Source organism: Pteropus medius, unplaced genomic scaffold, assembly GCF_902729225.1.
Source record: "Pteropus medius unplaced genomic scaffold, Ma_sr-lr_union100, whole genome shotgun sequence".
In the NCBI taxonomy this organism is placed as follows: Eukaryota; Metazoa; Chordata; class Mammalia; order Chiroptera; family Pteropodidae; genus Pteropus; species Pteropus medius.
Genome location: NW_024356333.1, coordinates 1,539,575 through 1,551,749, shown reverse-complemented (window position 1 = coordinate 1,551,749; position 12,175 = coordinate 1,539,575). Strand labels below are relative to the sequence as shown.

The following is a 12,175-nucleotide window of genomic DNA, read 5'->3' as shown; positions in this document are numbered from 1 at the left end:
ACGGAGCCTGAGCTCAGCACCCACCGGCCTCCCCCCCAGCGCCCTCAGGGAGCCTGGGGCCCTCCCCAGCCCACAAGACTCCCTTCTGCTCCCCTGTCCTTCCCAGGAGCGGCTCCCAGGCCCACGAGCAGCGGCTTGAGGAGGTGGAAGCCGAGGTGGCAGCCACAGGCACCTACCAGCTTCGGGAAAGCGAGCTAGTGTTCGGGGCCAAGCAGGCCTGGCGCAACGCTCCCCGCTGCGTGGGCCGGATCCAGTGGGGGAAGCTGCAGGTGTGGCTGGCTAGCAGGCTCCCAGGATGGGGTGGGGGACACGAAAGAGGAGAGGAGGGGTGTGGCCGCTCTGAGGCTTCGCTGGGGGGTCCCGAGCAGTAGGGAGATCTCTGCCTGTTTCCTTAGAGACCAGCACATAGCTAACACCTGGCCATTAATACCTGGTCGTGAAGCCCCATGGCAGTGCCTTACAGGAGGACACCCAGACGTACCAAGTCTGTGAGGACAGCTGAGCTTTGGTCCCTGGGGGGTATTGTCAGAAACAGGGGCAGCCTTCGAGAAGAGACTGCTGCTTGCCCAGTCCAGGCCCCTCACCCCAAACACATCACTCCCCCCCAGTCCCCCAGCACCTCAGCCCCACAGCCTCCCTGCCCCACCATGTGACTCAGAGCCAGCCTGGGCTGCTGGAACAGCCTGTGACACTAAGAGAGGAAAGCTGGCTCACAGGAGAACCCGATCCATGACCTTGGCCTCCTTACTGTAACTGATCACTGAAGAACTTAGAATAAAGCCACATGCTCTGTAAATCCCAAGGAGTCTCAGATAATAAGGATAATCCCGTCTGACGCTAGCTAGCAAAGCCCTCTAAGTTGTTCAAGGCTGGCGCTCAGCTCTGAACCCATCAGAGCGTCTATATTTGACTCCGCTCTGCTACATCCCTCTCCGGGCCCCAGGCCAGCCACTGCCACCTCCTGCCTCTCACTAACCCAAGTCTCCTCCTCCCTGAGGCAGGAAAGGGACCTCCCAGCCTCCTGCTGGGGCCTCCACTCGGCCAGTCCAGACGGCTCCTCCTAGCATCAAAATGCCAGGATGGGCAGCGTCCCCAAAGGACATCTAGAGCAGCCACCCTCCCTTTCCATCGTCGCTGTGTTCCAGGAGAGTCAGAGGGCTGGCTGGGGCGCGGCAGGGCTGAGGCTTAAGCACCATGGATAACAGGGAGCTCAGCACCCACACCTCTAGGTGGCCTCCGCATCAGTTGGGGCCCTTCCCCAGGCCTCAGTTTGACAGTTCCTCCTGCGTCAAACTGAGGGTTCGTCCCGCGTGCCGGGCACCGAGTCAGCTTCTGTAGGCTGGAGATAAGAAGCAGACCAGGCTATCCGGGTGCGGCGTGCGGGGCAGGAAGGGGTCGGTGTGGGTGCAAATGGTCAAGGGGGCTCCCCAGAAGAGAAAGAACCGTGGCTCACAGCGAGTGACACCCCAGCCTTGGAAGTCTCCCCTGCCTTCCTTGCATTCCTGGGCTGGCCTCAAGTCCCCATCTCCCTCCTGTCCCCCTGCCTCGGCTGGCTCAGGTGTTTGACGCCCGTGATTGCAGCTCTGCTCAGGAGATGTTCACCTACATCTGTAGCCACATCAAGTATGCCACCAACAGGGGCAACCTCCGGTGAGTGTCCGAACCTGCCAGGCCAACCCCCACCCCCCACTCGCAGAGAAGTCGGGGCTCTGACCAGCTCCCCCCCACCTCCCCGTGTCAGCTCCGCAATCACAGTGTTCCCCCAACGCACCCCGGGCCGCGGGGACTTTCGCATCTGGAACAGCCAGCTGGTGCGCTACGCGGGCTACCGACAGCAGGACGGCTCGGTGCGCGGGGACCCAGCCAACGTGGAAATCACCGAGGTGGGCGCGCGGAGGCGGAGTAGGGGGAAGCGGTCGGCGAGGGCTCTGGGGTGAGGGGTCAGCGAAGCAGGGAGAGGGGCCCCTCACCGAGACGAAGAAGGGGAGGTGACCGATGCAGGGGTCCCTGAGACCCGCCTGCGGCCCTGCCTCCCGCAGCTCTGCATCCAGCACGGCTGGACCCCGGGAAACGGCCGCTTCGACGTGTTGCCCCTGCTGCTCCAGGCCCCAGACGAGTCCCCAGAACTCTTCACTCTACCCCCCGAGCTAGTCCTCGAGGTGCCCCTGGAGCACCCCACGTGAGCACGAGGGGGACCGGGTCAGGTGGGAGAGAGGGCTGCCATGGGGGTGGCGGGCGGGCAAAGCCTCGCGGGAGACCTGACCGCACGGCGGCGCCCGCAGGCTGGAGTGGTTCGCGGCCCTGGGCCTGCGCTGGTACGCCCTCCCGGCCGTGTCCAACATGCTGCTGGAGATCGGGGGCCTGGAGTTTCCTGCGGCGCCCTTCAGCGGCTGGTACATGAGCACGGAGATCGGCTCGCGGAACCTGTGTGACCCGCACCGCTACAACATCCTGGAGGTGAGCGCCCCGCAGTGGGGGCGGCGGGCGGGGGCCTTCGACTCGAAAACAGATCCACAGAGCGTCAGCCGAGGGAGCATCCGAGCGCTGGCAGCGCGGGGTCGCCTCCCACGCCAGGACTTTGGGGGAGGGCCCTGGAAGCACCGAGGCTGCAGCAGCGCGGGGCGCGGGGTGCGTGCGTGAGTGCAGTTGCCTCTTGAGCAAGGCAGGTTTGAACTGCAAGGGTCAGTTGGGGAACCAGCCTGTAAGTGGCCCCGCGCAGCTCAAATCCACATTGTTCCAGGGTCAAGTGTATATATACCCTTCTGGAGATAGGATCTATAGGCCTACAGCTTTCATCAGATTCTCAAAGCAGACTTTGCCCCCCACAATGTTAAGACCCATTTTAGAGATGAGAAATTAAGGCCCAGGGTTGAGAAGCGACTGGCCCAGGGTCCCTCTCTGCTCTGCGGTGCCTTTGCAGACAAGAGCCTGAACCGGCCCCAAACTAGGCAGTGAGGCCTCCCGAGGCTACCTACCAACCTCCCTCCCTCCACGCATGAGCTGGAGACAAAGGCACTCTCCATCCCCTCCCCGCCGCCCCGTGCCTACCAATGCCACGCACCCCTGCCCCCAGGATGTGGCCGTCTGCATGGACCTGGACACCCGGACGTCCTCGTCCCTGTGGAAAGACAAGGCGGCCGTGGAAATCAACTTGGCGGTGCTGCACAGTTACCAGGTGCACAGGGCAGACGGGCCAGGGGGCGTGAGGCCCGGGGCGAGAAGGGAGGTGGCACTTAGGGACCGGGGCAGGATTTGGGGACAGCGGCAGGAGTTCTACAGTCCAACCGCCATGGGGCGCTCGGGGCCCGCAGTTCTGGGGACACGGCCCATCCCATTCCAGGTGCTGCAACGTGGGGGCCCGTGTGTGCCAGGAGCACAGCTGACGAGTGTATGCTCAGTAATTCTGGGGGCACACTGAAGTTTGTGGGACCCACTGGAGTCTAGGAACTCTAGTTCCGGGACCGAGGGTATGCCGAGCAAGGCAGCTTGGGGGAAACGGTGCCTGCTGAGTACCGCTATGGGGTCTCGAGAGTTTCGGATCTTGGGCTGGGGGCGCAGGGCATACAGATACCGGAGACTGCATGCTGAGCCTTGAGCTGCAGTTAGGGGGTGACGCAGGTTGAGGAGAACACAGTATTTGTTAGATTTGAGGTGACACGGAGCACAGGAGGGTTTGGGGTGACAAGGGTAGGGCCTGTAGGCTGAGTCTAAGCCCATCCCAACCCCCCCCCCATGCCCCAGCTGGCCAAAGTGACCATTGTGGACCACCATGCCGCCACTTCCTCCTTCATGAAGCACCTGGAGAACGAGCAGAAGGCGAGGGGGGGCTGCCCTGCCGATTGGGCCTGGATCGTGCCCCCCATCTCGGGCAGCCTCACCCCTGTGTTCCATCAGGAGATGGTCAACTATTTCCTGTCCCCTGCCTTCCGCTACCAGGTACCCACCCCGCTGGCTTTGCTGCTCTGACTAAGCAGCCTCTAAACGTCTGTTTTCTTGACTCGCATCCCCTTCCGCCCTCCTCACTCCCCTGTAGCCGGATCCGTGGAAGGGGAGCACAGCCAAGGGTGCCGGCATCACCAGGAAAAAGACCTTTAAGGAAGTGGCCAAGTAGGTGCCCTGGGAATGCTGCCCTTCCCCCAACCCAGGGAGGCGGGGACCAGCCCCAGTGGTGGCACCAGCCCTCCACACTCACCACTTAGTGCCCCCAAGACCCTGCTTGGCCCGTGCGCTTGGGAGAGGCCCAGCTCCATGTACCTGATCGCCCTCACCCACCCCTGCCCACAGTGCTGTGAAGATCTCTGCCTCACTCATGGGCACCGTGATGGCCAAGCGTGTGAAGGCCACAATCCTGTATGGCTCTGAGACCGGCCGGGCCCAGAGCTACGCACAGCAGCTGGGGAGGCTCTTCCGGAAGGCTTTCGACCCCCGGGTAGGGCTGAGCACAGAGCGGCAGGTGTCTGGGGTGGGGGGTCCATTCGCATCCTCAGATGCGCCCTGGAGGACAGGAGAGAGTCACAAGTTAGGGCCCGCAAGGATCCTGGGGATCCACGGGGAGTCAGGGAGCAAGTCGGGGCCTGAGTCCAGCCCTGTGGGGTGTGTGGGAGGTGGTGGTGGGGGAGGGGACAGAGTGACAAGGACCCAGCATCAGACCCTCAATCCCCAGGACATCTGTCTTCTCCTTGCCCACAGGTCCTGTGCATGGATGAGTATGACGTGGTGTTCCTCGAGCACGAGACGCTGGTGTTGGTGGTGACCAGCACATTTGGGAATGGGGATCCTCCAGAAAATGGAGAGGTGAGGCCTGCAGGAAAGGGGCCACAGGGCATGGAGGGGGGACACACTACACTGGAGGGGCTGGGCATGCCCCTCATCCCCCGATGGAAAGTGGAGATGCCGTGAGTCTCCCAGGCCCACCCACAGCTGCCCCGACGCACATACTGCTTGACCGTGTCCCTGTGCCACGTCCACTGCTGGTGCACATGCTTACCTGCCAAAGGCACTTCTGTCAATGCTCTTGGGCATTGACAAATGAGAAAAACAGGAATACCCCGCTCGGTACGCAATTTCTGCTTTTTCTTCTTAACAAAAGAAAAGGGCCCCGCTCAGATGTCAGCAGAGATTAGGCGATTTCACTTTCTGAACAAATCTTAAACAAACAAACTAAAATACCACCACGTCGTCTTTTATTGTGAACCATTCTCTTTCAAGCTGCTCTGTCTCCATTCGTGTCTGGAGCCCTTATGTGTCCCTGCTTCCAGGTGAGAAATGCCCTCTTAACACCCAGAGCAGAATCCCGACATGAGCCTTCTCCCCGGCCTTGCTGCCCATCTCAGTCCCCAATCTGATTTGCCTTTTAAAGAAAAATAGAATCACTCACTTTTGTTTAGCATAAAAATATTTACATCCATGTGACCCACAACCCTTTCGAGACCTAGAACATCTCCGTCGCCCTGGAGAGTTCCCTTGCCAATTTCCCCTGTCAGTCAGTCCTCTTCACAGCCAGTGTCCCCACCGGAAGCAGCCACCATTCTGACTTTGTCACCTGGGTTAGCTTTGCCTGCTCTAGGGCGTCCTAGGAAGGGGAGCATTCGGTCTTCTGGCTCCTTTTGCTCAGCCCGCTTTCGAGGGTCGTCTCGCGGTTGCGTGACGGGGTAGTGTGTTCCTGTCCCAGGCGGAGCAGCCTCACTGTGTGACTACACCCGGTGTGTTTCTCCACTCTCCCGTGGACGCACACTTGGGCCGGTTCCAGTGTTCGGCTATTATGCATAAAGCTGTTATGAGCATTCTTGTGCAAGGCTTTTGTGGGCTTATGTTTTCATTTCTCTTGGAAAAATACTTAGGAGTGGAATTGCTGGGTCATCGGGTTAGATGTACATTGAAATTTTTTTTTTAACTGCTGAAGAGCCAAACGGATTGAACTGCATCCTTAAATTCTGTGTATTTCAACGCACGTAAAGTTTACCTCACATTTTTAAAATGGAGCAAACCCAGGAATATACACCACAGGAAATGGTGTATATGCACTAAAGACACGAAATAGAATATTTATAGCAGCATTGTTCATAATACCCCACTGGAAACAACTCAAATAACTTATCGACAGTAGACTGGATTTTAAAATTGTGGCATATTCCAACACGATACAGCAATGAGGGTGAACGAATTACAACCACGCAGCAATATGGATGAGTCTCAACCACAATTTAGAGTGTAAGGAAGCCAGATACAAAAAAATACAGACCATGGGAACCACTCCGTATGAAGCTCAGAAACAGGCAAAGCGAATCGTGGTTTTACTCAGGAGAGGGGTTGGTCCCCCCAGGGTGGCGGTAGTGAGGAGGAGGCAGGAAGGTGACTTCTAGGGTGCCAGCGATGTTTCTTAAGGGGACCCTGATGACGCAGGTCTGTTCAGTTTGTGAAAGTCTAGAAAGCTATACATTTATGATATGTGTGCTTTTCTGTCTGTACGTTACACTTCAACAAAACGCGCGAAAAATAAAATTAAGGTAGCACATGCTAATTATGGTGACCCCAAAGACCTCCCCATCCAAATACACCTGCAGTTAACGCTGGATGTGGTGGGCTGGCCACGTTTTGTTTTTTCTGTGAAGGTGCTTCGGCGTAGTTCTGTTTCCGAGGCGGCACGTGATGTGCCTCAGCCTTCTGGAAGATGTCGGTGATCAGGGCGGGGAGGCCGGGCACTGTTTTCCACCTATCAAACTGAAGCGTTAAGGACCCACAACACCGAGTGTTGACAGCAGTGCAGACAGAGCGCTCCCCTGCCCTGACGCTGGGAGGATCATCAGGATCCCATCAGGCTTTCGAGTCCGCTGACTCAGCAGTTCCACCGAAATATGCAAACGAGGATGCAGAAATATGTAAATGGGGGTGCAGAAATATGTAAATGAGGGTGCAGAATATGTAAATGAGGGTCAGAAATATGTAAATGAGGGTGCCGGCATGCACGGGTATCTGAGCCTTGGGCCTGGACCACCCAGATGTTCTCAGTATGATGGGGTGCTGGGTAGCCATTCAAAAGAATGAGGCTGGTCTTAGCAGGCGGACCTGGGAGGAGGTCCCGTGATAGACTAGTGACGAAAAGCAGGTGAATACAGTTTGGCCCCATTTTTCATTAAAAAAAAAAAACTATAAATATAGATATATGTATAGGTACAACAGAAAAGGGCTAGAGTGTCAACACCTGTCAATACCGGCCATGCCCTGGCAGGTAAGATTGGAGGGAAGATTCGAGCAGATTCTCTTTCTTACTCCTTCACAGCCTTCCGGAATGTTTTCAAAAAGCTGATACCTCTTTTGATATTTTCAGAACAAATTAAAAGTTATAAATAATAATAAGGGCCAGCCCGGTACAGTTTCCACCTTCTGTAGAGTTTTTGAAATAAAACTAACCGTGATGCTCCCCCTGCAGAGTTTTGCGGCGGCCCTGATGGAGATGTCCGGCCCCTACAACAGCTCCCCTCGGCCCGAGCAGCACAGGTGAGCGGGCCAGCGAGCGGGGCAGGTGGGGGCAGTGAGGCATGTGGGGACACAGAGGGAAGGAGGTCTGAAGAGTCCCCCACCCTCCCGCCATGTCTCCAACAAGCTGGAGGACGGATGGGACAGGCCAGGGCGCCACTGCCCTCTTTCCTGAGGCCTGCCCACTCGCAGTCCCCAGGACTCTAAGAGGCCAGTGAGTCGCGAGGTCGCCTTCAGAGAGGGGAGGGGAGGCAGAGCAGAGCCCGGAGGCCCAGAGAGCCCCAAGACGTGGGCCCTCACCCCCAGCCCAAACCTGTTCCGGAGAGTGAAGCCTAGCCCCAGGGCAGGGCCTGCTGCCCCCAAGGCAGAGACCCTAAAGCTGTCCCCTAGCTGTGTCTGGGCCTGCACCACGTCTCCAGCCCTGTGACACCCCTGTCTTTGTCCTCTTTCCCCAGGAGTTACAAAATCCGCTTCAACAGCGTCTCTTGCTCAGACCCCCTCGTGTCCTCCTGGCGGCGGAAGAGAAAGGCGTCCAGTAACACAGACAGCGCCGGGGCTTTGGGGACCCTCAGGTCTGGGCGGCAGCGGGGGGCGGCGTGCCTGGGGGCCAAGCTCCCGGGGCACACGTGGGCCGGGACGGGGTGGGCTCCCGTGACGGCTCCCTGCCCCCCAGGTTCTGTGTGTTCGGGCTGGGCTCCCGGGCGTACCCCCACTTCTGTGCCTTTGCTCGTGCGGTGGACACACGGCTGGAAGAGCTGGGCGGGGAGCGGCTCCTGCAGCTGGGCCAGGGCGACGAGCTGTGCGGCCAGGAGGAGGCCTTCCGCGGCTGGGCCCAGGCTGCCTTCCAGGTGAGCCCCTCGGCCTGTCCCGACATCTGACCCCCGCCGCCCTTCCAGCCCCAACTCAGACTGGCTCCAACCTGGACACCTCCCCACTGACACCTGCAACACTGAGACTCGGGGCCTCACCACCGCCCCAGTTCTGTCCGGTTATCTGGTCCCTTCCTGTTCCTTCCGAAACCCACCCTCATCTTGGCTCAGTCCTGGGCAGTGGACGACATCGCCCTAACAACACAGGAGGCGCCTCGCCCGGGCAGAAGAGAGGAGGCAGGGAGGGCCCTGGCAGGCAGGAGGCTTGGTGGATGCACAGAGGGAGGGGATGCAGGCAAGGGCAGGATGAGGGAGAGACGAAGGATGGAGACAGGGCCGGACAGAGGGCTAGAGCCGCGGCCACATTGAAACTCCAGGAAGTCAGAGGCCAGACAGGCTCGGGGCAGAGCTTGGACTGGAAGGGGTCCTGCAAGGAGGGGCAGGTCCCAGGGCTGTGACTTTCTAAGCCTGGGTTTCCTCCGGAGGCAGCTCTGCCTGGTCTGGGGACCGTGCCTGGATCCGAAGGGGCTTGTTGTCCCAGACACTGTTCAGAACCCGCTGGCGTTCCCCGGCTTGAGCTCAGCAGGTCTGGACTGATGGAGAGGAGGGCAGCCCAGGAGGAGGGTTTGCTGGGGAGGAGGAGGTCAGGCCGGAGAAACTGGTCCGAACTGGGAGGAGAGGGAGACTAAAGGATCCGGGCAAAGAGAAGCTCCTGCAAGTTAGGAGCGGGACGGGAGAAGGAAGGGGCGCAGCGCGAGGTTTCGGGGCCTTCTCTAGCCTGCGGGGTCAGCCGGAGGAGCTTCCAGCTGGAAGCAGGAAGGCGCTGAGCTGACTAGGGCGGTAGCAGTGGGGGAAGGAAGGAAGGGAGGGGGCCGAGGAAGGAAGGAAGGGATGTAAGATTTTACATGCACAAAAGACGGATTCACAGAACTGGGCGAGCGGGCAGGGAGGAAGCCGCGTGGACAAGCCCGACGCTCAAGCCGGGGACTGGCCCAGCGGCTTGCAACTTGCGCCTGAGCAGAAACAAATAGAATACGCACCCTCCCTGGGCCTGGCCCCCGGGGACCCCTCCAGCCCCCCGTGCCCAGTGCAGGGGAGGACAGACCTGCCAAAGGCCCCTCCATGGCCTCACTCCAGGAGCTAATAAGAGCTTTGCATACAGTATCTCGTTTCAGCTTCACTGGAACCCAATGAGGTGTAAAGATGGGGAAACTGAGGCACTTTACCGTAAGTGTAGGAGTCAGAATTTGAATGCAGGTCTGAATGCATAGAACAGCAGATTCATTCACTGGATGCTACCATGTGCCGAGCACTGTGCTCCTTGGGGCACAAGACTAACACCCCAGATTAAGTAACGAGCGGGTGTGACACAAACATATGCGAACGGATAGCAGTGGCAGAGACATGACATGGGCTGAAGAACGAGGTGCCACAGGCTCAGTCTCCATCTCAAGCCCATTCTCCCTCCTGCCACTATGGCTGCTGATGCCACAGTCGCCTGTGAGCCTCAGATGGCGCCTCCCGCTCCCGGGCCCCTCTGCTCCCACAGCCCCAGGAATGGAAGGTGGCAACTGGAGACCCAACAGGCCCAGCTCCACCTCCCACATCAGGCCTCACCACCTTGCCCCTCAGGCCTCCTGTGAGACCTTCTGCGTGGGAGAGGATGCCAAGGCCGCCGCCCAGGACATATTCAGCCCCAAACGGAGCTGGAAGCGCCAGAGGTACCGGCTGAGTGCCCAGGCTGAGGGCCTCCAGCTGCTGCCAGGTGCGGCCCTGACCTCTCCCCATGACCCTGCTGGCCCTCTGGACTCTCCAAGGCCCCAGGACCAACTCCCAGGAACACTGGCTCCCTGGCTCAGGCTCAGTTTCATTTGCCACCTCGCCCCTCCCCGCCAGGCCTGACCTACGTGCACAGACGAAAGATGTTCCAGGCCACAGTCCTCTCAGTGGAAAACCTGCAGAGCAGCAAGTCCACGTGAGGAAGACACCCCCTGTCACCTGTCCCTGCCTCATTCCCCAGACTCCGGCACCCTCCTCCCCCCACGTTCTGCCTCCCGCCCCGCTGTAACTGGCCCCTCCCCCCACCCACAGTCGGGCCACGATCCTCGTGCGCCTGGACACCGGAGGCCAGGAGGGGCTCCAGTACCAGCCAGGGGACCACATAGGCATCTGCCCGCCCAACCGGCCCGGCCTCGTGGAGGCGCTGCTGAGCCGTGTGGAGGACCTGCCGCCGCCGGGCGAGGCCATGGCCGTGGAGCAGCTGGAGAAGGGCAGCCCCGGTGAGGGGCGCAGTCTGGGCGCCACGGTGGGAGCCGCCCCATCCCCATGGTCCCAGGGGCCCCTGGGTTCAGGACCTGGCAGAGGGTTGTCGTATCCACTCACCGCTAGCTGTGCCACAGAGCACGGCTCCCTTTCCAGACCTGTCCCCACACACCCCAGAGAGGCTGTCTCCTCCCTCTGGTTCCTCCCAAAGGCTCCCCCAGCAACCTGGCCTGCCCTGTGGCTGGCGTGGGTTCCACCTCCTGCCGCACTGGTGCCCAGGGTTGAAATAGGTCGGGTGGGGGAAAGGCAGAGGAGGCCCCAAACACACGGGAGCTGCCCAGACAAGCCCACCACCACTGTTCAAGGTCAAGGTCACCAATAAAATGCCACGAGGCATGGTCGGTCCCCATGTGCCCCCCAAGAAGCAGTCGTCACCCCAGACGAGGCAGTTCTGGCGTGGCCCCTCCTTCAGAGCTCCCCTGTGCACCACCCCTAGGTGGCCCTCCCCCGGGCTGGGTGCGGGACCCCCGGCTGCCCCCGTGCACCCTGCGCCAGGCTCTCACCTTCTTCCTGGACATCACTTCCCCGCCCAGCCCCCGACTCCTTCAACTGCTCAGCACCCTGGCTGAAGAGCCCGGCGAACAGCAGGAGCTGGAGACCCTCAGCCAGGTTGGGGGCCACCCTGGAGGGAAGCGGGGCCAGTGAGGCCGGATGGGCTGGGGGAGGGGAGCCCACCTAGCTGCACGCACTGGGGCTCCAGGGCCCAGCTCCAGCTACTAATTCACCTAGCATTCTCAAGGTCTTAAAGAGCTGGGCACAGAGGCGGCGATGGAGAAATGTTTGTGGGCCTGAACTGAGGCGCGGGAAGGGTCGAGAAGGGGGGTCAGCAGGCAGAGCTAAGGGATTCCAAGCCCACTGCGCCCCGCCCCCACCAGGACCCCCGGCGCTACGAGGAGTGGAAGTGGTTCCGCTGCCCCACGCTGCTGGAGGTGCTGGAGCAGTTTCCGTCCGTGGCTCTGCCCGCCGCGCTGCTCCTCACCCAGCTGCCCCTGCTCCAGCCCCGGTACTACTCCGTCAGCTCGGCGCCCAGCGCCCACCCCGGAGAGATCCACCTCACGGTGGCCGTGCTGGCATACAGGACCCAGGGTGAGGCTGGGCGGCGGGGCGGGGCCGGGGCCCGGGCCCTGGAGCGACCCTGGGATGGGCCCCTCACTGGCCCCCTCTGCGCCCCCAACCAGATGGGCTGGGCCCCCTGCACTACGGCGTCTGCTCCACGTGGCTGAGCCAGCTCAAGGCCGGAGCCCCTGTCCCCTGCTTCATCAGGGGGTAAGTGAGCACTGCGGGAGGTGGCGGAGGACGGGGGACCAAGGAGAGAGTGTCTATCCAAGCAGGGGTGGAGAGCGCGCCCCACGGCTGGCCAGGACAGCTGGAGGACTTGGTGGGGTTGCACGGGGTGAGGTGGAAGCTTCGGTGAGGGGTGTGGTTGGGAGCAAGGAAGACCCGCTGACCACGCCAAGGCCAGGGCATCCAGCTAAGCCACTTCAGAGCTCTGGCTAAGTTTTTGGCCT

General features: G+C 60.6%; 1 protein-coding gene across 1 annotated transcript in view; it reads left to right on the top strand.

Moving 5' to 3' along the window:
- The window catches only part of NOS3 (nitric oxide synthase 3), a 17,584-nt gene that overhangs the window by 2,290 nt on the left and 3,119 nt on the right, over positions 1-12,175 (top strand). The window contains 19 exon segments of the mRNA XM_039861294.1: positions 18-269; positions 1,559-1,650; positions 1,742-1,883; positions 2,040-2,179; positions 2,283-2,457; positions 3,074-3,175; positions 3,742-3,936; positions 4,034-4,107; positions 4,285-4,429; positions 4,690-4,794; positions 7,430-7,497; positions 7,932-8,048; positions 8,150-8,324; positions 9,978-10,110; positions 10,242-10,320; positions 10,437-10,624; positions 11,104-11,276; positions 11,543-11,753; positions 11,846-11,933. Of these exon segments, the coding sequence (XP_039717228.1) occupies positions 18-269; positions 1,559-1,650; positions 1,742-1,883; positions 2,040-2,179; positions 2,283-2,457; positions 3,074-3,175; positions 3,742-3,936; positions 4,034-4,107; positions 4,285-4,429; positions 4,690-4,794; positions 7,430-7,497; positions 7,932-8,048; positions 8,150-8,324; positions 9,978-10,110; positions 10,242-10,320; positions 10,437-10,624; positions 11,104-11,276; positions 11,543-11,753; positions 11,846-11,933 (2,654 nt within the window).